The 27,989-nt window shown below is 51.8% G+C and overlaps 1 protein-coding gene and 1 pseudogene across 1 annotated transcript; both read left to right on the top strand.

Annotated features, from left to right (window-relative positions):
* Positions 1 to 540: 540 nt before the first annotated feature.
* BTNL9 (butyrophilin like 9) lies at positions 541 to 27,505 on the top strand. Its single transcript, XM_028135400.2, has 11 exons — positions 541 to 661; positions 4,982 to 5,113; positions 17,385 to 17,738; positions 18,994 to 19,275; positions 22,313 to 22,444; positions 22,552 to 22,584; positions 22,816 to 22,836; positions 23,683 to 23,703; positions 23,956 to 23,982; positions 25,280 to 25,306; positions 26,682 to 27,505. The coding sequence occupies exons 2-11, from the start codon at positions 5,002 to 5,004 to the stop codon at positions 27,308 to 27,310; spliced, it is 1,638 nt and encodes a 545-aa protein (XP_027991201.2). The 5' UTR covers positions 541 to 661; positions 4,982 to 5,001; the 3' UTR covers positions 27,311 to 27,505.
* LOC129149360 (glyceraldehyde-3-phosphate dehydrogenase-like) lies at positions 12,461 to 13,430 on the top strand (annotated as a pseudogene).
* Positions 27,506 to 27,989: the final 484 nt, after the last annotated feature.

Raw genomic sequence — 27,989 nt, 5'->3', positions numbered from 1 at the left:
CCGATGCAGGGCATCATTTCATTTCCAAGTTCGCGTGACCAGCTCCTGCAACTTTACTTACGGCGATGACCCCAGTCTATCCCGCGCCCAGGCCCTGCAGAGGAGGGTAGAACTGAGTAAGAGTTGGGCACCAGATCTTTCCTAACCCAGCAGTCCCCTCTGTAACAGTGGGTGTCTGCATGTCAGGAAGTGCAGAGAGGTGGAGGGTGGAGGCAGTCTGTATCTTTCGCTGTGATGGTGAGGAGGGAGGGGCCCGCTAGCGAGGCCAGCCTGCCTCCCTGGAGCCCCAAGCCCCAGTCAGCCAGCCGAGCATCCCCCGCCCCACCGCTCTGCAGTCTGCAGTCTCTGCAAAACTCCCAGGCACCTTTGCCCTCTTTTTAAGCCCTGGGAATGACGCTCTCCCTGGAAATTTCATTCATGATGTGCCTCCCAGAGACAGGATGTGACAGGGACTTCCTCCTTTTGTCTATCTTTCTTGTTTTTTGTAGCAAAGGGCAGAGCAAGCAGCGGGTGTCCTAAGGTGGAAGGTGGGTGGGTCCTTGCCACACGTGAGCTGCCCCTCAACTGGACCGAGACTCTTCACAGCGATCACCTCCTTTGCCCAGAGCTGGGACAGCCAGGACCCGTCTGCCACTTCGGACCCTCCGCTGCAGCCTGCCAGGTACACGGCTCACTCCCAGCGCCTGCCCAGGCCTCCGCCTTTCAGAACCGGGAAGCAGAAAGTGATGGCTTCCTGAGAGAGCACAGGTGGGCCCCGTCTGCCCAGCAGGGCCTGGCTGCAGGGAGGGGTGTTCGGAGTGTGGCCACGGGGAGAGGCAGCGCCACCTGAGGAGGCGGGAACCGGAGGCCTCCCGCTTCCCTCCAGCCTCGCTGAGGGTCCCTTCCTGGGCAGGTTCCTCTCCCTCGGGGGCTGAGGCTGGGGGTGGAAACTCCCTGTGGGCCTATGGAAATCAAACCCAAGCAAGCCCGTGAGCACGGATCGATCAATCGACAGCTTGTGGAGGTGCAAACCCTGCTCCCGGGCTCCCAGCTTAGGACACGGGCCTGGGAGGAGGGCGAAGCTCGCCGCTGCCTCAGCCAAGGTCACAAAAGTAGCAAAAGCAACAAATAAAGAGACACTCAAAGCTGAGGGACTGGCGACCTCCAGGCCGCGGTGTGTTTTAGGAACTGGGGATGCTGGAGGAGCAAACTGGGACGGGTTGGAGTGGGCCAGGGGGGACGCGAGGAGGAAAGGAGTGAGGGGGACTTGGGCTCCCCCTGGCAGGGGGGCGGCATTGTGCGCCAGTGTGCACCAGCCTTCCTCCTCCCGGGTCCCCAGGAGGGAGCAGGCCGCGCTCCCTGGAGAGCAGGGAGGCTGTACCCACCGGCAAGACTCGGCTCCTGCTGAACCCCCGTCTGCCCCCCTCTCCCCACGGGCTCCTCCACCTTCCCCGCTCCCAGGCCTTTCCCCAGCAGAACCTCCTCACCCAACCCAGAACCTGGAACCCATGCCCACGGGGGGGGGGGGGGGGGGGGGGGAGGCGGGGGGGGGGAGTGTGCCCTCGAGGGTCCTTGCTCTCCAGGGAGGACCGAGCCTTAAAGCAGAGGCCAGGAGGGTGAGCTCCAGGCGGCAGGGGGGTAAGGGTGCCCCCGTGTGCTGAGCTGGGCGGATCTTCCTGAGCGGGATGAAGGGTGCTTGTCCAGGTGGATTTGAAGAATGAAGCCACGGACAAAAGGTGGTAGATGAAAAAGGTGGAAATTTATTGGAAACAAGTACAGACTCCCACGTGGGGAGGGGTCCCACAGGGGGTGACCCACGGAGCCCCTTTTCCGAAGGTTTATAAAGGCTGCAGTTCTTTGTTTCTTGATGCTGCCTTCCAGCTGGTAGACTATCAACGTCAAAGCTCACACCCCACGCGGTGCCCCTTATTCCCTCCCGCTTCAGTGGCAGAATTCTCCGCCCGCCGAGGAGACCTGTCTCCTTTCTCCCGAGTGCCGGCATCTCTGTCCCCGGTGAGAGTTTCCTCCTTCTCCCCACCCTGTGGCTTTCCTCTCTCCTGGGAACGGGTGTCTCCCTCTCCCCTTGTCCTGTGGCACCTTTTGTTCTCTGTGAATGATGCCTGTTGGCAGCTCCAGGCCCCCACCTATGGGCTCCCAGCCTTCCTCCCCCAAGGACCCTCTTTGTTCTAAGACTCCCTAAACCCGTCTGTTTACCCCTAAAAACTCCTTTCGGCGCCACAGGGCAGTCAGCCCTCAGAAGTCCCTTCAGGGAGTTGCCAGACCGTCTCCCTCTGCGTGAAGGCTCCCAGGCACGTCCTTGTGTGTTGGGAGCAAAGGGACCACAGGGCATGTGCCTTCTGTTCGAGAAGGTGCTGCTCACAAGCTCTAAGGGAGACTCCGTTCTGACGGAGCTTTTAGATTTTTCCTCATTGGCTGGTGGCTGGCTGGCTGGTTCATTGGTCTGGAGGCTGGAGCCTGGGGACTCGGTGCACAAGAGATGCTGTCAGGGCAAGTGCTGTGGCCAGGAGGTCCCTACAGGGGTCATGATGGGCGGGGGACAGGAGACTGAAGGTGCACGCAGTCCTGACACGTGCACAGCTGATGAGGAGTTCAGAGGAACGCAGAGCTTGAACCCCCACTCCACCACCACCTCTTGCGCAGGCTGGTCAGCTGGCCTCCTTGTGCCTCCGTTTCCTTGTCTGTGGCAATAATAATCTTAATACTCTGGTGTCGGTAAGGGATTGGTAGATACTAAGGTCTCGATTTGTGCTAATTTTTTATTACTCCGTGAAAGAGAGAGACCTCCTCCTCCAGCCTTGGTGACAGAAATCACATGGGTGTATCACAACAGGCACCTGCAGTCCTACAGTAATTTCAGGGTCTGGAACAAGCTGACTGCCCCAGGCTCCCCTCCACCCCCCAGGCTCCTCCCCACCCCGCACAGGTGGCAGCATCCCCTGCCCAGGAATACCGGGGCATACGCTCCTCCCATGAAGCACGCCCGCCCCCGCTGTGGGCCTGATGAGCCATGGCTGCCACAGAAAGGACTCAAGTCAACAACTACCATAAGACGTGACTAACTCCTCAGAACCCGGCAGTCCAAACACATCCATCAGGTGTCCTGCGCCCTCCTGTCCGGAGGCGTTGGCTGCTGCTAAGAGACCCTCATAGTTTTGCCCTCCTGCACCTCTAGTTAAGAGCCCAGCAGTAAAGACCGAGGCCCAAAAGAGAAGAGAACAGGGAGGAGAGAAAACGCACCCCCTGTTCCGGGATTCTTCGCTGCTGGTTTCCAGGCCTGACACATACGTGTTCCTCCATCAGCCCGAAGGGTGAGAGGCTGCACTGTCTGGCCAGAGCCTGGACCCCAGCCCAAGGCATCTGTTCTCTGGTTGTTGTGTGAATAGTCATCGCAGTAGCTGCTGGCCTGGAACACAGCCAGGACCCCTCCAGAAGGGACTCCGACTTCCTCCCCGACAGAGGCCCCTCCTGAAGCACAAATCAAGCTGGTCCAGCATGCCTCCCCCTCCCCCTTCCTGTGAGCTCCTGGAAGGCAGGGCCCCGCGCCCCTGGCCCACTCACCTCACAGGCTATCACCTCCCACCCCCATTGTATTTTAGGGACCCCAGTCCTTCCAGCTCAGGGGTCACCTGGGGCGTCTCCCCTCTCCCATGAAGTCACCCACACACCTCCTCTGGCCCCTCTTCTGCTGAGTAACGAGCAGTTTTCAAGTCCTTCCTCTAAGCCCGGCCAGTGGTGTTGCTGGCCGTTGGTTGGGGCTCTGCGGCCACAGGACCACAGGAGCATGTGCCAGGTCACAGGTCTGTGAGAAAGGACACCGAACAGTGGCGTGGGAGGGAGAAGGAGGGAGAAGGGAGGCTGAGGATGATGAGCGTGGAAACTTCATGGGGCTCCTCCACCCCTTGGGGTGCGATGATGGAGTGAAAGGAGGGGGATGCGTCTCCGGAGGAAGGAGGAGGGTGGCAAGCAGCTGTTTGGAAGGTGGAGGCAGAGGGAGGAGGAGCACCAGCCAACCTGTGGGAGGCTTAGCGACCCTCTGAGCTGGCATTGGTTTCTTCTCTTGTTCAAGCAAAGAAATGAGGTTCAGCCAGTTATAAAATTTGCCTAAAGTCCCACAACTCAACAGAGGACAAATGTGGAGAGGATTGTGTATCTCCCAAGATGCATCGGCTGCCCACATGCTGGCTGTAGGACTGTGAGACATGCTGCAAGTCCCTGGGTGGTGTCAGGAGTAAGAGGGACAGCACTCGCCTGTATTGCGGATGGGTTTCCCGGACCACAGGTAGGGGTTGGTGTAGCTAGATGGGACCACACCATCACTGTGGCATGCCATAGACTCAGGGGCAGTCTCCAGCTAACCCCCTGGAGGCTACACCTGAGGGTCTAGGACTGGAGGGAGGTGTCCCAGGTGCAGTGGAAGTTGGTCAGCAGCTGCCAGGCATGCGTCCCATTTCTGAGAGATTAGAACTCTGTGTTTGTTCATCTGTTTTGTGGACCTGATGTTCCAGGCCAAGGGGAATGGGAACAGGGCTGGGCAGGGAGAGTGAAAATGCATGTGAGAGTTTTTGTAGATTTCCCTTTGTAGAAAGTCCCTAAATACTAGCTGAGCCCCAATACAACACGTGGCTCTATTTCTGGCTCTAAAACAATGTGAACCTCAGGAGCTGCTTCCTCTGGGACCCTTGGGACCTGTCCCCATGCGGCTCCGTGACTCCAAGCAAGGCCAGTGATGCCATTACCAGTGCTGCCTGGTAAATTTAGAAGCAGCTCTCACATCCGGCTATGCTTTAGGCTAACACGGGCCAAATAAATGAGACATGCGACCCGCAGGCCACTAGTTTGACATGCTTGGTTTAGAAGAAGCCAGGTACTGGGGTTATTAAGAACCACACAAAAGATAATTAAGGCACTGATAGCCCTCTGGCCTGAGGGGCCGGGTTCCAGCTCTCCTGTGTCACCCCAGCATCTCTTTGTCCCTCTGCAGGTGACCCTACTGCTGAAGAGATGGTCAATTTCCCAGTTTCCCTGGACTCCTTTCAGCGAGTACCGCAGCCCAGCAGTCTCGTCTTCCTCATCTACCTCCTCCTCATCCTCCAGCCTTGGGAGACAAACTCAGGTAGCGTATCCGATCTGCAGCCCAGCCAGCCAGAACGTGAGCCTATCAGCCTCTACCTACCTACCCCTCCTGCAGGTGCTCCCGGCTGAAATCTGTAGCCATGCCAGGTACTAGTGTTATGGCATGAATTCGAATAAAGACCACTGGAGTCCAGACCAAATTAAAATTTAGGGAGCCTTTATTAGCCAGCCAGCCAACCAGCCAGCCAACCGGCGACTGCTCTGCCTTTCTCCACGCAGGGAGACCAGAGAGCAGCCCTGACCCTTTTTGCAAGACCACTTTTTAAGCACATTAACCACATCCTGTTTTTGCAGAGTAAGCAACCCAAGACAAAACAGTTTTTCCCAAATAATGTCAGGGCCATGCTATTGACGACCATGTTATTTACAGGGTTACCCTGTTCTTTAGAAAGCCGACAGTGTTCTATCTAGCAAGGCTATTTTGTGAGGTGCAAGGGGAAGGGGCCATGAGACCATATCTCAAGGCCTGGCCTGGTGTCAACACTGGCAACTCTATCTGGGGTATAGTCCACGGCCTCTCCAGAGTGTTAAAAAATTCCCACTCTCTAACATTCCCCACTGGTTTTATGTACATGAGTCAAATCGTTGACTCTTTTGGGTCATTGTTGGTGAGGGAGTTATATTGACCCATGAGGACTATAAGCTTGGTAGAATTAATTCTCTGCGGAATAAAGTCAGTGGGCCTGTTTATAAGATAAGGGCCCGGAATGAGGGCCAGGGCTAATCTTTAGAGGGTCCGAAAAGTCCTGGACACTCTATTTGCCTGGGCTGTCTTAAGCTGGGTGTGATGAAGCCACGTCGGGATCCCGTTGACCTTGACTGCTGTGCAGGTGGTCCTTTCCAGGTAGGAGTCAGTCCTTGTGTGGCAAATTTCTTTACCCAAACAGAGTCACCAGGGTGGAAGGATGGACCGGACATGCTTCTGGACTGCTTTCTGGGTAGACTGTGAAGCCTGTAAGAACTTGAGTAAAGATTGGTTATGGATTTCAGCTTTTCTAGATTGGGTGTCCATGTAAGCTGGTGAGGTGGGTAAGTCAGGGTTTGGAAGAGTCACTAGAATCTGTAGAGGCCCCACTGGTTTTAGGGCAGCCTCCCGGGCTGCTTCATCTGCAGCCTCGTTCCCTCTTGCTTCTGGGGAGTCCCCTTGTCTCACATAGGTAGAGATGGAAAGACTTAATTACGTCTGGTAGTTGGCCCATTGTCCTTGCTCTGCTCATATCTGTCTAACTGCCTAATATATTACCTCAAGGATCCTGGCTCTGAATTCTTTTAGGGAAAATGGACGTCGGTGGGCTCTTCTAGCTACTTCCTGCTGAGGAGGGTCAGAAGTTTCTCTCAGAGCCAAGAGATCCTTGCTGTCTGTCAGAGGGACAATGAGGCCTGGGCACAGAAGGAGGTGGGCTTGTGACCTGGCAGAGACAAACTGTAACAAATGGTCTGGTGGAAGGGAAAGAAAACCTTTCAGTTTAATAACTTCTATTGAAATAGAATTTTTCTCCTCAAAATTACCCCCATGTTTATCAAAAGAGCCAAATCAAGACTGATTTATCTAGTGTATTTAATTTGGCCTGATTGTTCGCATAAACATAAAAAGAATGGTAACCGACTACCTTGGCCGGAATTTCATGATTGAATCTCAATGTGCCCCATAGGGCCGGGAAGCCAAGCCACCCAGCTGCCGTCAGGCCTGCCTGTAGTACCTGCTGAGTTAGGTGAATCCTCACCTGTAGTGGCTCTACCTGGGCCCACGCCCTAGGCTTCAAGGCCCATCTCAGCCCTCCTTCTCGTCTCGGCTCAGAGTGCGTGGGGGTCCCGCAGGGACACAGAGGCGCCCTTATTGCTCCCCTTCTACTCTGACCAACCGCCAGTGATGGTAGGGTTTGGGCCTGATGCTCCAGCGCCAGCTATTTTCAGGGCTACCAAGCAGGATACCAGGCTTTCTCCATGGCACTCTTATTGGCTTCAAGTCTTCAGAGTTCAGGCAGGGCTCTTTAAAACATGATACTCCAGTCAAAGTTTCCAGTCAATAAAACCACTATTGGAAACTAGTCTTATTGAATTTATGCAAAGAAATGTATTGCCATGATTTATTTATTAAGTATTGCCAAATTTCGGAGGAATTGTATAAGGAGAAAAATACACTGACCTGCTTTAAGATCTTCTGATTTTCCTTGTCAGTCCTTTCTATGGATTCTTCAGAGTAATATAACTGTCTTCAAATGACAAGGAGAAATTCAAAATGTGTCCATATTCAAGTAGACAATTATAGCTGTCCTTGTAGTAGGGTTCCCCCTACTTGACTTGTCCTTAAAATTTCATATGGTCTCTGGGAGGGGTGACATGCCCTCTGAGAAAGGACTAAGGGAGCTTTATTGCTTTACAGGGTCTCACATGTCACAGGACCTCACGGGGTCTGTAATTCCTGTAACAAAGGGCTGGTACTCCCCACTTCCCTCTGTTCCACACAGGCCTTCCCCGGTTTCCTAAAGTTGAGGTTTGTGCCACCCCTGACATGGGCATGGTCACACAGGCCTGCAAGACAGTATACAGGCTGCCAGCTGTCTTTTAATAGAGACCAAAACCAGATGGGTATTTTCCTTGCCCATTTGGGCATCTGCCCTTTTGGCAACTGCATTCAAATCTGTAAGGTTAATGCAATATTATTAACACAATGAAGTACAATATTGGCACTGTGGCCACCTTAGGTAGACAAATCTTCTGCTACCATATATGGCACATGGTAGGGCTATACAAATATCTTAGGGAGGTGACTAAGGTCTATTCTTGACCTTCCCACACAAAGCAAAATTGTCCTTGTCTTTCTGGAGTCATGTCCATGAAGTCACAGGCATCATCTAAGTCTATTATACAGTTTTCTGCAGGCCACTGTCAGGGCTGTGCATGGTGGCCAGTTCTTCTTTCTAGCCACAAACACAGCCTGTCTAATTTCCCTAAATTTTATTTTGGCACGGGAGAAAGTTGTTTTGCTGTAAACAGGCAGCTTAACCCCTATATAACTGGGCTTGGACATCTGCCTAGAAAGCCGTAATTTATAAGTTTAACATGTGGCCTTAGGTCCTTCCAACCCAACAGGGTCTCTGCCATCCCTCAGGCAGACTCCTCCTCTCTTGGAGAATCTCAAAGTCCTGAAGGCTCCCCGGTCCAGGGAGAGTGCCTTTCCTTTGCCCTTTGACTTTAAGCTGCCAGTCCAAAACAGCCAGAGTTGCAGTTAGAAACAGCTCTGCATATTGCAAAGGGCTTCTGTGGCAGTGGCTTGGGTATTAGGCCCCTTGTCTTCCCGCCAGTCCCCTTTGAGGCAGAGCAGTGACCAGGCCTCTCCCAAGGGAGTGCACTGGAAGGGGATCTCAGCCCCTCCTCTTCCAGCAGCAGCAGGTACTGAACCCTTTCAGTACATTTGCAAACAGGGAGCTTTCACCAGCTCTATCTGCTGCTTTCACAGATCCCGGGCCTGCTGCTCTATTCCTGGGGCTGCCGGAAGGCCAGGCGCAGTCACTGGCTTCTGGTTTAACTGCTGCAGCCAGCAAGCCAAGGCCTCAGTCTTGTACTGCTTGTTGTAAAACCCTCATTACTCACTGGGCAGCAGCGGGGCAGCTCTAGTGTCAGGTAAATGTCTGCTGTCCCCCGCTTTTCTCACTGCTGCTGCTTCTTCCAGGGCCACTGTAAGCAGCTCGGGCATCAAGCCCCCCTCACCCCCTTCTTTCACCTGGCTCTCGGGGGCTGAGTCTGCCTAGCACCCAGTTTTAAATCACCAGGGCAGCTGCGGACTTCAGCTCTGTTTTTCCTCCGCTTGGCTCCTGGGAATTTAGTTTTTTGTTTTGTTTTTTCTTAGAAACCTCAATTCTTTAATGATTATTAAAAGTGAACAGTTAGCCCTGACCAGTTTGGCTCAGTGGATAGAGTGTCGGCCTGCAGACTCAAAGGTCCCAGGTTCGATTCCGGTCAAGGGCATGTACCTTGGTTGCGGGCACATCCCCAGTGGGGAGTGTGCAGGAGGCAGCTGATTGATGTTTCTAACTCTCTATCCCTCTCCCTTCCTCTCTGTAAAAATCAATAATATATATATATAATTATATATATATATATATATATATATAATTGATTTATATATATATATATAATTATGTGTATATATATACATATATATATGTATATATATATATATATATATTAAAAAGTGAACAGTTTGCATTTTTAGATTAATTTTTATGAACACATTTAAAATGTACTTTTTCAAGAAAATATAACTAGACCTTCGGTGATAAAACCAAGAGTAGGTAAAAATATTTCTTTTTGAGAGACAGAGATTTTTAAAACTTAAACTAGTTGTCAGCCTTAAAGATATTATATCTTAAAGTTCCTTTGCTGAATATTCCACCACCGCCCAAGAAGTAATAAAACAGGGCAGAGGAAGATCCACTGTGTTTTGCAAAAAGCCTTGAAGCCAAAATAGTTCAGATAAGTAAGAAACCAAGGATGGCAGCCGAGTGGGTTGTAGCCAGCAAAATCAACAAAAACCTATCTCTCCCTGCTCTCCCCGCCGATGTCCCCCCCACCCCCCCATGCCCCCTCCCCTTCCCGCTTTTCTGCATTAACCATTTACTCTGTCCTTAGCAGGGGAAATAAGGCAAGCAGTCTGAGATCCTGTATAACCAGGCTTTTTACATTTAAGGATACTTTTTTCTCTCTGTAACTGTTGTTTTCCCTCATAGATTTTTACTCTAAGCCCCTAGACTCCTAGAGGATCTTAAATCCGCCTTTTTACTACTCTTGATTTCTCCGACCACCCAAAAGAGATAAGAAAGCCATAAATAAAAGTTCTTTGAAATGTCACAAATTTATACCTTCAAATTAACCCTAGGACTTTAAAATTTCAATTTAATACAGCAAATTCACAAATCAGAGCAAACTGAAACCCTTACTTATACAAACATAGACAGAAATTTTTATTAGCTAAGTGGGCTGATTCCCTCTCTGACGGAGAACAAAAGACTCTGAGAAAAAGGTGTCTCAGCAGCTGCTAAAGACTTTTGCATTCTGTCATAGCAGGTCCGCCCTATCTTTAAACAAATTAAACAACAGAAAGAGATAACAAATACTCTCATGTGTATAGCCAGACAGCACAAAGTAGCTTTCACTTCACACAGACTCTCACACTTACATTTATACACTAGACAGTCTGAGTTTTTGACTTCTGGGGAGGTGATCAAGCTCCCCCTTCCACTCACTAGGATATGGGAAAGTTGGCTATTCCCACTCACAAAATTTCTGTAAGTCAAAAGCATTAACGGAAGCTCCGTAGTCATCCGCTCACCGCTTGAATTCCTGAAAAATTTTCAAAAAACATTGCAGGGGAGTACAGACAGAAGCAGACTGACCCATTCTAATGATAGAGACAATTAGACCACAATAACACAGAATAACAAAGACAAAGACAACCAACTGAGGATCGCCGGGCACCGTCGTGCACCGGGATCTAGTCTCAGAAGAAGCGCTGCGTCCAGCCTTCTAGAGACCCTAGATGGGCACCCACAGAACAGAACCAGAAATAAGTTTCTTACTGGTAAGAACCAGATCCAGGCGGCTCCGATCAGAATCAATCAGGAAATTTAGCAGGCGGGGTCTCCTACCTCTACCAGTCCCGGGGCTGAGGAACGTCTCTCAGAGATCTCCCCCTGGGTTGGAGAGTCCGGGGACCCCATTGCATTCCGGTGACAGGACCAAGCAAAGGCTGGTGATCTCACAGGGGCCTCCAAATGTTGTGGAGCAAACGCAAGTAAAGACCACTGGAGTCCAGACCAAATTAAAATTTAGGGAGCCTTTATTAGCCGGCCAGCTGGCTGGCCAGCCAACCGGCGACTGCTCTGCCTTTCTCCACGCAGGGAGACCAGAGAGCAGCCCTGACCCTTTTTGCAAGACCACTTTTTAAACACATTAACCACATCCTGTTTTTGCAGAGTCAGCAACCCAAGACAAAACAGTTTTTCCCAAATACTGTCAGGGCCATGCTATTGAAGACCATGTTATTTACAGGGTTATCCTGTTCTTTAGAAAGCTGACAGTGTTCACCAAAACCGGTTTGGCTCAGTGGATAGAGCGTCAGCCTGCGGACTGAAAGGTCCCAGGTTCGATTCCGGTCAACGGCATGTACCTTGGTTGCTGGTACATCCCCAGTAGGGGGTGTGCAGAAGGCAGCTGATCGATGTTTCTGACTCTCTCTCCCTCTCCCTTCCTCTCTGTAAAAAATCAATAAAATATATATTTTTTAAAAAGCTGACAGTGTTCTATCTTGCAAGGCTATTTTGTGAGGTGCAAGGGGAAGGGGCCATGAGACCATATCTCAGCACTGACAACCCTATCTGGGGCATAGTCCACGGCCTCTCCAGAGTGTTAAAAAATTCCCACTCTCTAACACTAGTATTTAAGGACATTTCCATCCCAGTGGTTAAAGCCATTGGCCCCACGCACCAGCCAGCCCCACCCGCAGTGTTCTTTCACCATCGCTCCAGCCACCCAACATACTCCTACACACTCTCCACAGCTCACAAGCATGGCAGGGTCAGAGCAAGAGAGTGCCCAGAAACTCTTACTGGTCTGTGCTTGGGCTGGAAAATACTTTTAAATCCACCTGTCCAGCTGTTTGTGATCAGGTTGCAAGAGAAATGTACCCAAGTTTTGGGAGCAGAGCTAAGAGAATCATTTGGGTTTTTTTCCAGAAAGCCAGAAAGAACCCTAGATAGGAGGAAGTGTTTGAGCAGAGCCTTGCAGGGGACATATTATGCAGAAATATGACAGGTGGAGGGTAAACTGAGGGAGGGTACACCCAGAGAGAGGGCCAGGCATCAGGTGTTGGGGGGAAAGCTGGAGAAGGAAGCTAGTTGGAAGGTTGTTGGGGCTTCACCCGTGGCAACAAGGGATCTCAAATGAAATGAACAAAGAAGGCACCGCCATGCCCCACCGAAGGGTGGGCGGGATCCATGATGGGAGAGCTGGGAGTGAGGTTTTAGTTAAGCTTGGGATGAATGTAGTTTTTAGCTGATCTTCGAGGGAAGGAAAGGAGGTTCACAGAAGGAGGCAGAGAGAAGATTGAGGCATGAAACAGCTTGTGCAGAAGAACTGCAGCAAGAATAGCAACTCTCATGGAAATTGCAGAAACTGGAGGGACCAGATGGATATGCCATGAAAGAGGATGATCAAATGAAAGATCCTGGTGAATAGAAGTCTCCAAGGCAGGGCTCTCTGCCTCCTGTTCATCAGACAGCCTTGTCTTCCCGCTCAGTGCCAGCTGCAGCCCTGACACACAGTGGTGGAGGTCAGAGTGAGCAACTTTGGCCACCTGGTCACCATGGCTGCTTTTAAATCTGGGAAAGTGGACATTGTCCCCCTCAATGACCCCCTTCATTGATCCCAGCTGCATGGTGTACATGTTCCAGTATGGTTCTATTCAAGTTCAAAGGCACAGTCAAGGCTGAGAACGGGAAGTGGAAAGCCCATCTCCATCTTCCAGGAGTGAGATCCCGCCAACATCAAATGGGGGGATGCTGGTGCTGAGTATGTGGTGGAGTCCACCGGTGTCTTCACTACCAGGGAGAAGGCCGGGGCTCACTTGAAGGGCGGAGCCAAGAGGGTCATCATCTCTGTCCCTTCTGCGGATGCCCCCATGTTTGTGATGGGTGTGAACCATGACAAGTATGACAACTCCCTCAAGATTGTCAGCAATGCCTCCTGTACCACCAACTGCTTGGCCCCCCCGGCCAAAGTCATCCATGACAACTTCGGCATCGTGGAGGGACTCATGACCACAGTCCATGCCATCACCGTCACCCAGAAGACCGTGATGGCCCCTCTGGGAAGCTGTGGCGTGATGGGCAAGGGGCTGCCGAGAACATCATCCCTGTTTCTGCCGGCGCTGCCAAGGCTGTGGGCAAGGCCATCCCTGAGCTGAATGGGAAGCTCACTGGCATGGCCTTCCGTGCCCCCACCCCCAATGTGTCGGTTGTGGATCTGACCTGCCGCCTGGAGAAAGCTGCCAAATACGATCATATAAAGAAGGTAGTGAAGCAGGCATCAGAGGGCCCCCTCAAGGGCATCCTGGGCTACACTGAGGACCAGGTTGTCTCCTGCGACTTTAACGTGACACCCACTCCTCCACGTTTGATGCTGGGGCTGGCATTGCCCTCAATGACCACTTTGTCAAGCTCGTTTCCTGGTCTGACAATGAATTTGGCTACAGCAACAGGGTGGTGGACAGTATGGTCCCCATGGCCTCCAAGGAGTAAGAACCCCTGGACCACCAGCCCCAGCGAGAGGAAGAGAGGCCCTCAGCTGCTGGGGAGTCCCTGCCTAGATTGATCCCCTGACACACTGAGAATCTCCTGACCACCGTTTCCATCCCAGACCCCTGAAGAAGGGGAGGGGCTCAGGGAGCCCTACTTGTCATGCACAATCAATAAAGTTCACTGTGGAGAGGAACCAAGATGGTGGCATAGTTAAACAACTAATCTGCTGCCTCACACAACAATTTCAAAAATACAACTAAAAGACAAAAACGTCTACCACCCAGAACCACGGGAAAGCTGGCTGAGTGGAAGATTTACAACTAAGAAGAGAAAGGAGCACAATCGCTGAAAAGCTGAGGTACGGAGGCACGCGAATCGGGCCGGCGGCGGGCGGCTGGGTGCGCGGCTTTTCTTCAACCCACAGGGAGACAAGCTCCCGATCACTCTGAAATCCAGTTTCTGGGGACACTCAGGGGACCCAGGCACCTACGGGGAGAAGCTGGACTCTCGGCCATCGGGTCGGAAAGTGAGAGTGACTTTTTTGCAGAGGTGCGCCCAGCAATCATTGTTTACTGCGCTGGAGCGCAGGGCGCAGGGACTTGGAAAAGTGGAAAGGCAGAGACAGCTGACGGCAGCCATCGCCGTTGGCCACGCCCCAGCCTAGTGACGCCCTGAGACCCCGCCCAGCCCTGAGACCCCGCCCCGCACATTCTACAAACCCGCCCAGGCTCCACACAGCGGCTTTTGCATATAAATGGCCTGTTCTGTGGCAGCTCAACCAAATTAACTGCAGCTCCAGTCAGACTGCTCCAAAACCGCCCAAGCAAAGGAGGAGAAAACTAGCCCTTGCTGTAGCTCCTGCTGGGGGACACACAGTACACAAGGGTACACCAAGAGTGTCCACCTCAAGTAACTGGGAGGCTGACCCATTGAACCAATAGGACACCTAGTACACAAAACTACCCTACCAACTTAGGGAAGCAGAGAATATGAGAAGGCAAGGAAACAGATCACAAACCAAAGAAATGGAGGAGAACAAGCGACTGGACATAGAGTTCAAAACCACGGTTATAAGGTTTTTCAAGAATTTCATGGAAAAGGACCGATAAATTCAATGAGGACCAACTAGAAATTAAACATACACTGACTGAGATAAAAAATATTATACAGAGACCCAAAAGCAGACTAGAGGATTGCAAGAATCAACTCAAAGATTTGGAATACAAAGAGGCCAAGGACACTCCTCCAGAGAAGCATGAAGAGAAGAGAATTCAGAAAGTTGAAGATAGTGTAAGAAGCCTCTGGGACAACTTCAAGCGAACCAACATCAGAATTATGGGGGTACCAGAAGAAGAGAGAGAGCAAGATGCTGAAAACCTATTTGAAGAAATAATGAACGAAAACTTCCCCCACCTGATGAAAGAAATAGACTTACAAGTCCAGGAAGCGCACAGAACCCCAAACAAAAGGAATCCAAAGAGGACCACACCAAGACACATCATAATTAAAATGCCAAGAGCAAAAGACAAAGAGAGAATCTTACAAGCAGCAAGAGAAAAACAGTTAGTTACCTACAAGGGAGCTCCCATACAATTATCAGCTAATTTCTCAACAGAAACCATGCAGGCCAGACGGGAGTGGCAAGAAATATTCAAAGTGATGAATAGCAGGAACCTACAACCAAGACTACTCTACCCAGCAAAGTTATCATTCAGAATTGAAGGGCAGATAAAGAGCTTCACAGATAAGAAAAAGCTAAAGGAGTTCATCACCACCAAACCAGCATTATATGAAATGCTGAAAGGTATTCTTTAAAAAGAGGAAAAAGAAGAAGAAAGATAAAAATTATGAACAACAAATACATATCTATCAACAAGTGAATCTAAAAGTCAAGTGAATTAAAAATCTGAGGAACAGAATAAACTGGTGAACTTAATAGAATCAGGCATAGAATGGGAGTGGATTGATAATTCTCAGGGGGAAAGGGGTGTCTGTGTGGGGAGTATGGGAAGAGACTGGACAAAAATCATACACCTATGGATAAGGACAGCGGGGGGGGGGAGGTAAGGGCAGAGGGGGAGGTGGGAACTGGGTGGTGGGGAGATATGTGGGGAAAAAGGAGAAACAATTGTAATCTGAACAATAAAGATTCATTAAAAAAATAAATAAATAAAGTTCACTGTATCCCCCAAATAAACATCTTCAGGGAAGGATTTGACTTTTTTAAATATATATATTTTTTATGGACTTCAGAGAGGGAAAGATAGAAACACCAATGATGAGACAGAATCATTGATTGGCTGCCTCCTGCACACCCCCCACTGTAATCCAGCCAGCAACCCGGGCATGTGGTCTGACCAGGAATCGAACAGTGACCTCCAGGTTCATAGGTCAATGCTCAACCACTGAGCCATGCCAGCTGGGCAGGATTTGACTTTTAGATTTAAAAAAAAAGAAGAAGGAAAAAAAAAAAGTAAAGTGCCCTAACTGGTTTGGCTCAGTGGATAGAGCATCAGCCTGCCGACTGAAGGGTCCTGAGTTTGATTCTGGCCAAGGGCCATACCTTGGTTGCAGGCTCAATCCTGTGTGGGGGAGGCAACCAACCTATGTGTTTCTCTCTCTGTCTCTCCCCTCCCTTCCACTCTCTCTAAAAGTCAATGGGAAAAATATCCTTGGGCCCTAGCCGGTTTGGCTCAGTGGATTGAGCATCAGTCTGCGGACTGACGGGTCCCGGGTTCAATTCGGGTCAAGGGCACATACCTTGGTTGCAGATTCCCGGCTCTGTTCAGGGGCATGCAGGAGGCAACCAATTGATGTGTCTCTCTCAGATCACTGTTTCTGTCTCTCCCTTTCCTTTCTACTCTCTCTAAAAATCAATGGAAAAATTCCTCGAGTGAGAATTAAATATATACATAATCTCCTCAGGTGAGGATTAACAAAAGAAAAAGCAAGGAGCCCCATAGATTATTATTTTATTTAAAAATTTTTTTTATTGATTTCAGAGAGGAAGGGCGAGGGAGAGACAGATAGTAACATCAATGATGAGAATCATTGATTGGCTGCCTCCTGCATGCCTCCTACTGGGGAATCAAGCCCGAAACCTGGGCATGTGCCCTTGACCGGAATCAAACCTGAGATGCTTCAGTCCCTAGGCTGATGCTCCATCCACTGTGCCAAACCAGCAGGGCCCCATAGATTATTTTAATGCCCTTAGCTATTACAGAGGCTGTGTATATGTACACTATAAAAAATATAAAATCAGCCCTAATTGGTTTGGCTCAGTGGATAGAGTGTCGGTCTGCAGAGTGAAGGGTCCCAGGTTCGATTCTGCTCACGGGCATGTACATTGGTTGCGGGCACATCCCCAGTAGGGGATGTGCAGGAGGCAGCTGGTCAAGGTTTCTCTCTCATCGATGTTTCTAACTCTATATCCCTCTCTCTTCCTCTCTGTAAAAAATCAATAAAAATGTTTTTAAATACACACACACACACACACACACACACACACACACATATATATATATTCAGACAAAACAAAAAAGAAAACATCTATTCCCATTATTCAGAAATTACCAATTCATTTCTTTTTTTGAAACATACTTTTATTGATTTCAGAGAGGAAGGGAGAGGGAGAGATAGAAAGAAACATCAGTGATGAGAGAGAATCATTGATCGCCTGCGGGCAACCAGGGCATGCGCCCTTGACCAGAATCGAACTCGAGGCCCTTCAGTCCGCAGGTCCACGATCTACCCACTGAGCCAAACCGGTTCGGGCCCAATTTATTGCTTTCATGACAGTAACTTGTTCAAGAAACCTGACTGGCCGTCTTGTAGGGTGTCTCACCTTCCTCATTCGAATGGTTTACTGTAGATTTCTGAGCTGCAAAGGGACATGACTAAAGCTTATATTTGAGGAGAGCTGTATTTGGCCATTGTTCTGTCTTCTCATCCTAGAGGAGGTCAAGGTGATTGGCCCTGGGGAGTCCATCCTGGTGACCGTCGGGGAGGAGGTGGAGTTCCCGTGCCACCTGTCCCCGTACCGAGACGCAGAGCACATGGAGATCCTCTGGTTCCGGAGCCAGGCCTCCGACGTGGTGCACCTGTACCAGGACGGGCGGGAGTTCCCGGGGCGGCAGATGGCGCAGTTCCAGAACCGGACCAAACTCATCAAGGACGAGATCTTGGAAGGCACCGTGATCCTGCAGCTCCACGACGTGCTCCCCGCCGACGAGGGCCCTTATGGGTGCCGCTTCCTCTCCAACGACGACTCCTTCTCCGGGGAAGCTGTCTGGGAGCTGGAGGTAGCAGGTGCGTGAGCTGGCCGTGCCAGCACGGGATGGGGGGAAGAGCCGTAGGGAAGGGTCCATTTGGATGTAACTGCTAGGCTTCAGAGTAGACGAGGAAGCGCGGAGAACAGGGGAATTGCTCTATTAAAAAAAAAATTAGAAAATGAACAACAAAAACGTTGTTCACAAAAGAAGATACACAAATAGCCCTTAAACATATGGAAAGATGATTGATCCCTTTTACTCATCATGAAAGGCAGATTAAAGCCACACTGACACGCAATTTTTTTACTTCTCAGACTGGCAAAAAATTTTAAATTGGTGGAATTGCGGGGAGGAGGCCCTCTGCACCATGTAGACAAAGTTCAAGGTCCCAAAGCGCCAGCGTCTGGGGGTTCGGGGACGGCAGGGTTGTCTGCGCAGCTCCCTTTGAACACCAATCTCACCTCTAGGAGTTCACCCTGAGGAGACACCTGCCACAGCTAAATAGAAGAAAGGCCTGGGGATACGTTTAATCTTTGTAGCATCATTGTAATTGCAAATTGGCGGAAGCAACCTAAAAGAGCGAGCACAGGTGCTGAGTGTGGCCCATCACACATGGGGTGATCCATACTGCGCACCTGGAGACAGCAGCTCTGTGAACTGGTGAGGAGTGATTGGCAGGTTGTTAAGACGAAAGAAAAGCAAGATGCGAAGGTGTTCTATGTAGTATGTAAGCTTTCGTGTAAGAAAGAAGGAGAAACACTGCACAAAAGAAAACACAGGGAGGGTGAGTGGAAACTAGTGACATGAGTTCCCTAAGGCAGGGGCTGCGCTGGCATCGAAAGGGTGGAGCAAGGTCTGGGCTTTCCTGACGTACATCTTGTACAGGATTGGCATTTAAACCACAGTAACGTTTTGCGTATTTAAAACGTACAGCTAGCGTCACAGGACGGAACGATAAAGGAGTGTGTATGTCACAGGCGCTTGTGCCCTGCTGGGAGTCAGGAGAGAGAAGACAAGCTGCTGGACTTTGGGGAGGGATTATTCTTCCTTCTTGGGGACTGTCCCTTGCATAATATGACTAAATGTCCGTAGCGCATTCGAGTAAAATTCCCCCTCCATGTTTCCAAATGTTCCAACGGACCCCTCGTGGACAGTCCGTGGGTGGAGGCGATGGGCCCATGTTGTGCTCAGAGCAGTCAGAGTTCGTGATTCCTTATGGTGACTGCAAATGATACGCTTTAACCACAACTTCCAGGAAGGAGCCTAATTTTCCCCACTCCTGCCTCTCCCAGAAATGGGGTCAGACCCTCACATCTCCCTTGAGGGCTTCAAGAAAGAAGGCATTCAGCTCAGGTGCAGCTCCAGTGGCTGGTACCCCAAGCCTCAGGCTCAGTGGAGAGGCCACCTGGGACAGTGCCTGCCTCCGGAGTTCGAAGCCATCACCCAGGACGCCCGTGGCCTGTTCAGTCTGGAGACATCTGTGGTCGTCCAAGGAGGGGCCCACAGCAACGTGTCCTGCTCCATCCAGAACCCTGTTCTGTTGCAAAAGAAAGAGTTTGTGGTCCAAATAGCAGGTCAGTGGGTGCTGGCTCACCTTCATCTTCCTAATCATCACATCCTCCATGTCCATTGTCCCAAAGTCCATCTATAAGGTCACAATAGTATGGGGGCCTGGCTGGGGTGAGCTGACCTTGACAGCTGAAAAGTCAGCAATTTGGATATCAGGAACCTACTAAGAATACAACTCACAACCCCACCCGTAAACAGAGAAGGCCCCAGAGAGCCAACATTACAAGGCCACCAGCTAAAACCCAGAAACTCTATACTCACAGGAGGCAAATGTTCCTAATGTGATCCCTAACAATATTGACTGAGGACCTACAATGTGCTCCAAACCCCTGTCCTCAGTTCACATTCCGTGGGAGAAACACACAAACAGGTGAATTACGTTGCACATTAGAAGGGGTTAGGCGCTGTAGGGAATAATGAAGCAAGGAAGAGTGCTAAGACATGGTGGGGTGTGTATGTGGATTTAAAAGTGGTGGATCAGGGAAGAAGTCAGTTAGGCAATGAGTTGAAGGTAAGACCAATATTTAACATCAAAGTCTTTTTCGGAGGCTCCCACTGAAAGGTTTAATGTTCATGGCTCTAGTTGTTTTTAAGTCTTGAGGACAAACCCAATCTATGGGGCGTTTATCCACATAGGTCCAAATCAATAGTTATAATAACAGAAAGAAATTTCATCCTTATAAATGATGATTTATCCTCAGGTAAGAGGACTTGACAGTACACACAGTTCATTTAAATATGTCTGGCAATTGGGGTAGCCATCTGTGTTAGCTAACTGTCCTTTTTATTTATTTATCTATTTGAGAGAGAGAGAGCAAAGGGGGGAAGGAGGGAGAGAGAGAGAAAAAAAATCTACTGTTGTTCCACCTATTTATGCATTCATTGGTTGCGTCTTGTTTGTGCCCTGACCAGGGCTCAAACCTACAACCTTGGCATATCGGGATGTTACCAACGGAGCACCCAGCCAGGGCTCTGTTAGCTGATTGTATTGATCCAAAGGGAAGATCAAGCATCGCATATCTTTATGACAAGAACGCAGTTACCACTTGGAGCCAGGTGCCTCCGGAAGCTCCCAGGACACAGGATAGAGGTGTTCTCTCTTGGGTGTTTACATTTCAAAGAGATGGTTTTGAGCTCCTGAAGAGAAACTGTCCTGGGTTATAAAACTGGCAGGAGGCTTAGTTCGCTTTCAAAAGAATTTGCATACATCTCAATAGGATAGAGAAAAGATTTACAAGTTTTCCAAAGAAGATGGTCTAAGAAAGGGGAAAGGAGGAGGGGGAAGTCTCTTTCCCTTCTTACACCAGGGAAATTGTTTTTTAGATGTGTAGATGTTTTGTTGATATCAGAAACCCAGTTTGCTTCTTTTTCTTTTTAAAAAAATATATTTTATTGATTTTTTACAGAGAAGAAGGGAGAGAGAGAGTTCATCGATCAGCTGCCTCCTGCACACCCTCTACTGCGGATGTGCCCGCAACCAAGATACACGCCCTTGACCGGAATTGAACCTGGGACCTTTCAGTCCGCAGGCCGACGCTCTATCCACTGAGCCAAACCGGTTTTGGCCAGTTTGCTTCTTGCAAACACTTAGCTTCTACGTCTCATCACACCTTTGGGAGAATCGATAGCAAGGCCCCATGGGGCTTCATAAAGGGTGTGGGTCACATGGATACCGATTAGGGGGGCTTTCAGGTAGAGGGGACAGCAAATGCAAAGGTTCTGAGGTGGGACTGTGTGTGGCTATTGGAGGAGGTGGGAGGGGAAGGAAGAGGGACAAGATCCAGGGTAGCTGGTCAGGGTGGCATCAGACCCTGAGACTTTGCTCTCAACCCTTACCTGAGGTGAAGGACCAAGCCGTGTGGAACAATAGTTTTGTACCAGACAATAAAAACGCACCGCTAGAAAAATTAAACAAAAGAGCACATTGTGCTAAGTCAGTGATGGGCAACCTTTTGAGCTTGGTGTGTCAAACTTCGCCAAAAAACTGAGCATAATTCGGGTAGTGTGTCACTTTGAGGAAAAAACTAACTCCAAGACTCTAGTCGCAAATGTTTCATCCTCGGCATGCGGCCGCGTGTCATCAGAAATGGCTACGCGTGTCAGTGCTGACACGCGTGTCATAGGTTCGCCATCACTGTGCTAAGTGGAATGTCAGACACAAAAGGGCACATATTGTCTGATTCCGCTTTTATAAGGTAGCCAATTCAGAGACAGGAAGTAGAATAGAGGTTACCCGGGGCTAGGAGGGCGAGGACATGGGAAGTGAGTGTTTCCTGGGGACAGACCTCAGTTTGGGAAGAAGAAGAAAACTTCTGGTGGTTGCACAACAATGTGAACCAGTTAATGCCACTGAGCTGCCAGCTTAAGTTGGCTAAGATGGTCCGTTTTATGGGATGTACATGTCACCACGATCAAAAGAAAAAAAATGTTTTAAAAGGCCACTGAGGTGAAAGCACCGGTTTTTTAGAATTATCTGCCGCAGACACAGACTCACTCTATAAAGTGCCACCCGGGTTTCCCAAGGGGCATTCTCCATGGTGCACCTGCTAACTGTCTGCAGCGGCCTCCCTGGCGACCTGGGGAGGGAAGAGCGGGCTGTCCATCAGCCCGGGCTTTGCGATCGATTCTTCCAAAGGTGATGAGACGCAGAAGCCGAGTGTTAGCCAGAAGCAAAGTGGGTTTCCCGTATCAACAGAACCCCTGGGGTGCAGGCGCCGGGCGAGAGCGGGAAGCAGCAGAGGGGTCCGGGCGGCGGGCCCAGCAGTTCCGGGCGGGAGTGGTTCGTTTCTCCCCCGGTTCGTTTCCTCGGCGCCCGCTGGTCCGTCCCCGGGTTTGCGCGCTTTCCCTGCCCGCGGAGCCAGCCCAAGTCCCGCAGTTCCTGGGGACCCTGCCTTCCCAGAGCCGGGGCGGCGCCCCTTTACCGGTGGCTGCGCGGACCCCGGAGGCTCAACGCCCCAGCCGTCGCACACGCGGCCCTGAAGCGTCCGGAACTGAGTGCGTCGAGACGCCTGGGTCCGGACACCTCCTGTGGGTGTTTTCCAGACGTGTTTTTACGCGGACCCGCGCCCTGGAAGACAGCCTTCCTCGGGACGCTGGTGGTTGGCCTGCTGCTCCTCCTGGCCCTGCTCGCGACGCTGGCGCTGCGCTTCCTCCACCGGCAGCGGCGGGCCCTAGGTACCCGCGGGCGGGCGGGCCGTGCGGGGGGCGCGGGGCGGGGCGGGGCGGGCGCGGGACCCACCCGGGACCCTGCCCACGCCTGCGCCTCTCCTTTCTCCTTTCAGAAGAGCTGAAGGAGCAGGCGGAAAAGGACCGAGGTGAGCGGGGAGAGGAGGAGTCAGACTGGGCGGCTCGGGAGCAGCGCCGGGACGCGCGGCGGGGGTTTGCGCTTCCGACGCCCTCGCCTCGGAGCCCGGAGCCCGCTCCCCCCGCGAGTCCAGCCCAGCCTGGTCCCCAGAACGCGCGGGCACCGAGTCTGTGCACTTTGGGAAAGCGGGGCGTCAGCGTTCGTTGATCGAGATTTCCTCTTTTCTTCGTTTCTTCTCCAGGGAAACTCACCGCAGAGCTGGGTATGTTCTGGGTGCCGCGCGCACGTCACGCACCCCGTACGCCGCCTTTGGACAGCGATAGATGGCAAAGAGCTGATTCTTAATCCGTCCCTCTGCGCCTCCCGCGTCTTCTCTCTCGAACGGACTCTAGCGAAGCTGCCCCGAGGCCCGGCCTCACTCAGACCCTCTGTGCAGCCCCTCCCAGCCCCTTCCCTGCCACTCACAATTCCACTATTAAAGGTTTATCCCTCTGGCTCATGTTCCTAGGATATCCTTCTATTTCTAATGCAAGTGCCACTGGGGAGGGTGGCACCTTGAGCCTGCACGAAGGAGATAGAACACACAGCATAGTGTAAATGAGTGCGTAGTGTTGCCTTGCTCAGGGGCATTTACTTTTAAAAGACACAGGGCGGGCAGATCAAAGGCATGCATTTCTAGTGGCAAATGATCAGTCCTGGCATCCGGCCAGGAGACACAATTCAGTGTGATGTCCTCTCAGTCCTTTAAATAATGCACCCGCGAGCCCTGGGGCTCAGGCGGCTGCGCTCGTGGCTGGACTCAGCCAGGAAAGCCGGTGATTTCTGGGCGGATGAGCAGCAGCTTCTTCAAACAGACCTGAGCCCTGGGAAGAGGCTCCTCAGTGCCGAGACCTGCTCCCCCTCCCACGCCCCTCCCGCCTGGGGATTTCTGCCCTAAGAGCAAAGAACAGGATGAGGTGTAAGGATCCTGCAGGGGAGGGTGCAGAGACGGATGGGATTGCGGGGGGCGGTGGGTTAAGACTGAGGATCATCTTCCCAGTGGCCTGACCGGCTTCCGAAGATGGGCCAGCCAGCCCAGGCTGATGCTTTCTGTGTGTTCTGCTTGCAGGGAAGGCGCAGTCAGAGCTTGGTAAGTGGCCCCTCTTAGAACTGCCTCTTGTCCACCTTTCCCATCGGGGTGCCCAGGTACGTGCCTATCTCCCAACCAGGTCTGATGGCCCGGCTGGAACCTGCTGGCTCTGTGGGCGTGGGCGGCAGGAGAAAGGGGAGGGGGCTGGAGTGGGTGCGAATTCCACCTGTGAGCAGGGAAGCTGCAGGAACCTGGTGTTCTAATTCCGGTTTTGTTTGTTTGTTTGTTTGTTTGTTTCCTTAACTGCTTCAGACTGGAGAAGGGCTGAAGGCCAGGCTGGTGAGTGAAGTCCATTTCTCCCCCATTGTCCACTTTACCTCTCAGCGTCCCAGTCACTCTCTCCGATTAACCAATCACATCTCACCCCGTTTATTCCACAGCCTCACTCAGCATAAATGAGTCTATGTCACCGGGGGAGGTTATATTCTGGTTTTTTATATTGTCCTGAGGTGCACGCATACTGTAAACCATTGGTGCCCAGCCTGGCTGCAAATGAGAATCCCCTAAGCTCCTGGTGTGAACCCTCAAAGACTGCCCTGTGGGTCTGGGGTGGGCATGTTAGCCTGCACGTAACATTTCTCCCTGTAGCTCCCTCCATTCCCCCATAAAGCAACCAATCTGAAATCTACCTTCTATGATATGTATTCTTGCAAAATGTGCGCTTGTTTTGTGCACATGCATTTTAGTTTATGTAAACTACCTGTACAGTCTCATGCCGCTCCTGGCTTTTCTCGCCATCACTGTGTTTTAATATCCATCCTGCTGCCACGTGCACAACTGGTCTGCTTCTCCTTGCTGCCGAGCCTCCATTTCAGCCAGCCGCCCTCCTGCAGTAGCAGCCAGCCAGCTCTGACCCACACGTCCACACGCAACACAAGCATGCCGCCTTCTGGCCTGTGTGGAGACTTCTCTGGGATGTACACCCAGGAAGGGAATTGCTGGCCCAGGGAGTTTGTCGCTAAGTAGGACAGAGGGATCCCCGAAGGCAGCGCCATCACCCCGCCATTGGCAGTGCGTGGAGCCCCACGTGCCCCCATTCCATGTGAGCCAGCTTGCTGAGCTTGCCGGTCAGTAGAGAGGAGCGATTCTCGCTGTTTTCTCAGGGTGCACTCCTCTGAACACAAAGGAGTCTGGGCATCTCATGTGCTAGTTGGCTGTTGGGGCTCCTCTTCTTAGGCTGAATGGCTCGCCTTAAGAAAGGAGGCAAGACAGGCATCTAGAGGACGTGTTAGGACAGGAGCCAGCCTCGGCTGGGCCTCCTGGGGCCCGAGCTTGCCAGTCAGCGGTGGAGGCTTCCTCTCCATCCTGCAGGACACCCACGCTGCTTGTATTGGGCTCTGCCCGCGTGCTCTGGTCCCCTGCCCGTCCGAGCACTTCGGCTTGCATGCAGCGTGGGTAGAACCTAGCACCGACACCAGCCCCTTATCGATCCTGACGCCTCAGGAAAATGCACCGAAACCAGCTGTCATGGTGGGAATGGGCTCATTCAGAGTTAGTGTCCCTCGTGCCTCTCTCAACGCCCCAGGGATACGCACTCAGCTCTCTGAGCCTCATTTTCCTCTCTGTTTGGTTTCAGAGTGGAGAGCAGCCCAACAATATGCAGGTAACTGGAGGAGGGGCCAAGGAATGACATGGCTGAGGTTGGCGGGATCTTTAAAGAGGGAGGTGGAGCGATCTGAGATCAGAGGAAGAGTCTGTCCAGAAGCCACGTAGGAGCCTGCACACACAGACACACAAGTCCACTTGCACAGATATAACATGACCCACACGCCTGCATATGCACACATGCATGCTTGCATGCATAGATGTGATTAACTCACACATGTATACATTGGTGTGCACATACATATCCCCACAAGCATAGGTCTTTCTTGGTCTTGTTAATCCTCACCAGAGGATATTTTTTCCATTGATTTTCATTGCAAGTGGAAGGGAGAGGGAGAGACAGAGAGAAACATGATGTGAGAGAGACACCTAGATTGCTAATTGGTTGCCTCCTGCTTGTGCCCTGACTGACCGGGGATCAAGCCTGCAACTGAGGTATGTGCCCTTGACCGGAATCCAACCCACAACCAACCCTCCAGTGTGTGGGGCCCACGCTCTAACCACTGAGCAACCAGCTGGGGATCTTTCTTGGTTTTACTGGGTCTTTCCATCTGCAGGAGCTGTTGGCAGGAGCAAATACAGAGTTGTAAGGAACCTTTCAGAGGGTCTGACAGGGATCCTTTGGGTTCCCATCCATCAAATGAGTGTGTTCCGGCAGCTATGGTGATGACAGGGCACTAGACTAGATCCTCTCAGAGGTCCCCTGCAGCTTTAAAATCCTAAAATTGCTGTAAAACTGAGGAAAACACACACACACACACACACACACACACACACACTGAGGCTCAGAGCTCAGCGATGCTCTCTCTAGGCCGCACAGGTGGTGAGAAGCGGGACTAGCCAGCCCTAGGCTCCCTCCCCTTGACCAAGACCTGAGGGCAGTGAGCCCTCCACCCCAGGAGCCGGCCTTGTTGCTGTCTCTCCTCTTGTGGCACCGCATAGGACTCAGGAACCTTCCAGTTCAGGAAAGAAATAGGATTCCTCTTACACATTCAAATGCTCCGGGGTGACTTGCAGGCCACTTCAGTCTCGGAGTGTTTGGGGTTGAAGGTGGGGGTGAATATTCCACCAATTGTTCCAAAAATAGAGGTCGGACCGAAGCCGGTTTGGCTCAGTGGATAGAGCGTCAGCCTGCGGACTGAAAGGTCCCAGGTTCGATTCCGGTCAAGAGCACATCCCCAGTGGGGGGTGTGCAGGAGGCAGCTGATCAATGATTCTCTCTCATCGATGTTTCTAACTCTCTATCCCTCTCCCTTACTCTCTGTAAAAAAAATCAATAATAATAATTAAAAAAAAAATAGAGGTCAGCTGGTCGGGAGGAGACAGGTAGGGCCCAGCACCATCCAGAGCACTAACTCGGAGCCTCTGCGCAGTGAACGTGACCCTGGATTCGGCCTCAGCACACCCCAGCCTGGAGGTCTCCCAGGACGGCAAGAGCGTGTCCTCCCGCGGGGCGGCGCTGGTCCCGGCGGTGCCGGGAGACCCGCACCGGTTCACCGAGCAGACGTGCGTGCTGAGCCACCAGCGCTTCCGCACCGGCCGCCACTACTGGGAGGTGGACGTGGGCCGGCGCAGCCGCTGGTTCCTGGGCGCCTGCCTGGAGGCGGTGGCGCGCGCGGGGCCGGCGCGCCTGAGCCCGGCGGCGGGCTACTGGGTGATGGGGCTGTGGAACGGCTGCGAGTACTTCGTGCTGGAGCCGCAGCGCCGGGCGCTGACCCTGCGCGTGCCGCCCCGGCGGGTGGGCATCTTCCTGGACTGCGAGGCCGGGAAGCTGGCCTTTTTCAACGTGTCCGACGGCTCCCACATCTTCACCTTCACCGACCCCTTCCCGGGGCCGCTCTGTGCGTACTTCAGGCCCAGGGCCCCCGACGGCAGCAAACACCCCGACCCGCTCACCATCTGCCCGTTGCCCGTCCGAGGAACACGCGTCCCCGAAGAGGATGACGGCGACACCTGGGCACAGCCCTACGAGCCCTCGGCGCCCCCCATGGAGCCGTGGTGAGGCGCTCGCGGGGGCGGAGGACGCGCCGCCAGAATGCCAGCCAAGGCCACAGCCAGCTCCGCGGAAGGGACACAGAGAGGGACGTGGCCTGCGTCGATGTGTATGTGTTTATAATTTCCTTTTTAATTCCCAAGCTTGTCTGTGTGTATCATAGGATTGAGACAGTGAGTGAAACATTGATGTGCTCACTGCAGAAAAGGGAGGAAAGGGGGGAGGGGGGAAGAAGGGAGACATGTGATTGGATTAAAGATATCCATTAATTTACGTACAGTATGTGTGTATGTCGTATTTATTTTCTAGTTCGTAAGGAATGAATTCATCTAGGGCTCATATCCCAGTTTTAAATGTCAATTCCCACGAACACGAACGTGGGACATGGCTGATTCCGGGCTGGACTGAGAAAGCACAAGGCGGGTCTGGACCATGTTGTGCCTTAAAGCACCAACGTGCTCGAAAACGGATGGGGCACAGCACAGGGCACAGGCGCTGGGGTGAGGCGGCGCCACTGGCCGGTGGCGGGACAGTTTGAACATTAAAGAGAATCTTGACAAGAGCGAATCGTGACAAGAATTGCTCAACAAGGGGCTGAGCAAATAAATGTCACGAAGCCTGCTGAGAATCAGGTTTCTCAGAAAGAAAACACACACAAAAAAATACAGAAAGGGGCAAGGAGAGTGAA

The sequence above is a fragment of the Eptesicus fuscus genome, chromosome 6 (genome assembly GCF_027574615.1).
Source record: "Eptesicus fuscus isolate TK198812 chromosome 6, DD_ASM_mEF_20220401, whole genome shotgun sequence".
Classification (NCBI taxonomy): domain Eukaryota; kingdom Metazoa; phylum Chordata; class Mammalia; order Chiroptera; family Vespertilionidae; genus Eptesicus; species Eptesicus fuscus.
Note: the sequence above shows the minus strand (reverse complement) of the source record. Positions and strands in the feature narration are given on the sequence as shown.

Coding starts and splice junctions, on each gene's coding strand:
- BTNL9 (XM_028135400.2), top strand. CDS start 5,002: ATGGTCAATTTCCCAGTTTCCCTGGACTCCTTTCAGCGAGTACCGCAG. Junction 17,739..18,993: donor CTGGGAGCTGGAGGTAGCAG/GTGCGTGAGCTG, acceptor TGCCTCTCCCAG/AAATGGGGTCAGACCCTCAC. Junction 23,704..23,955: donor GAAGGCGCAGTCAGAGCTTG/GTAAGTGGCCCC, acceptor TAACTGCTTCAG/ACTGGAGAAGGGCTGAAGGC.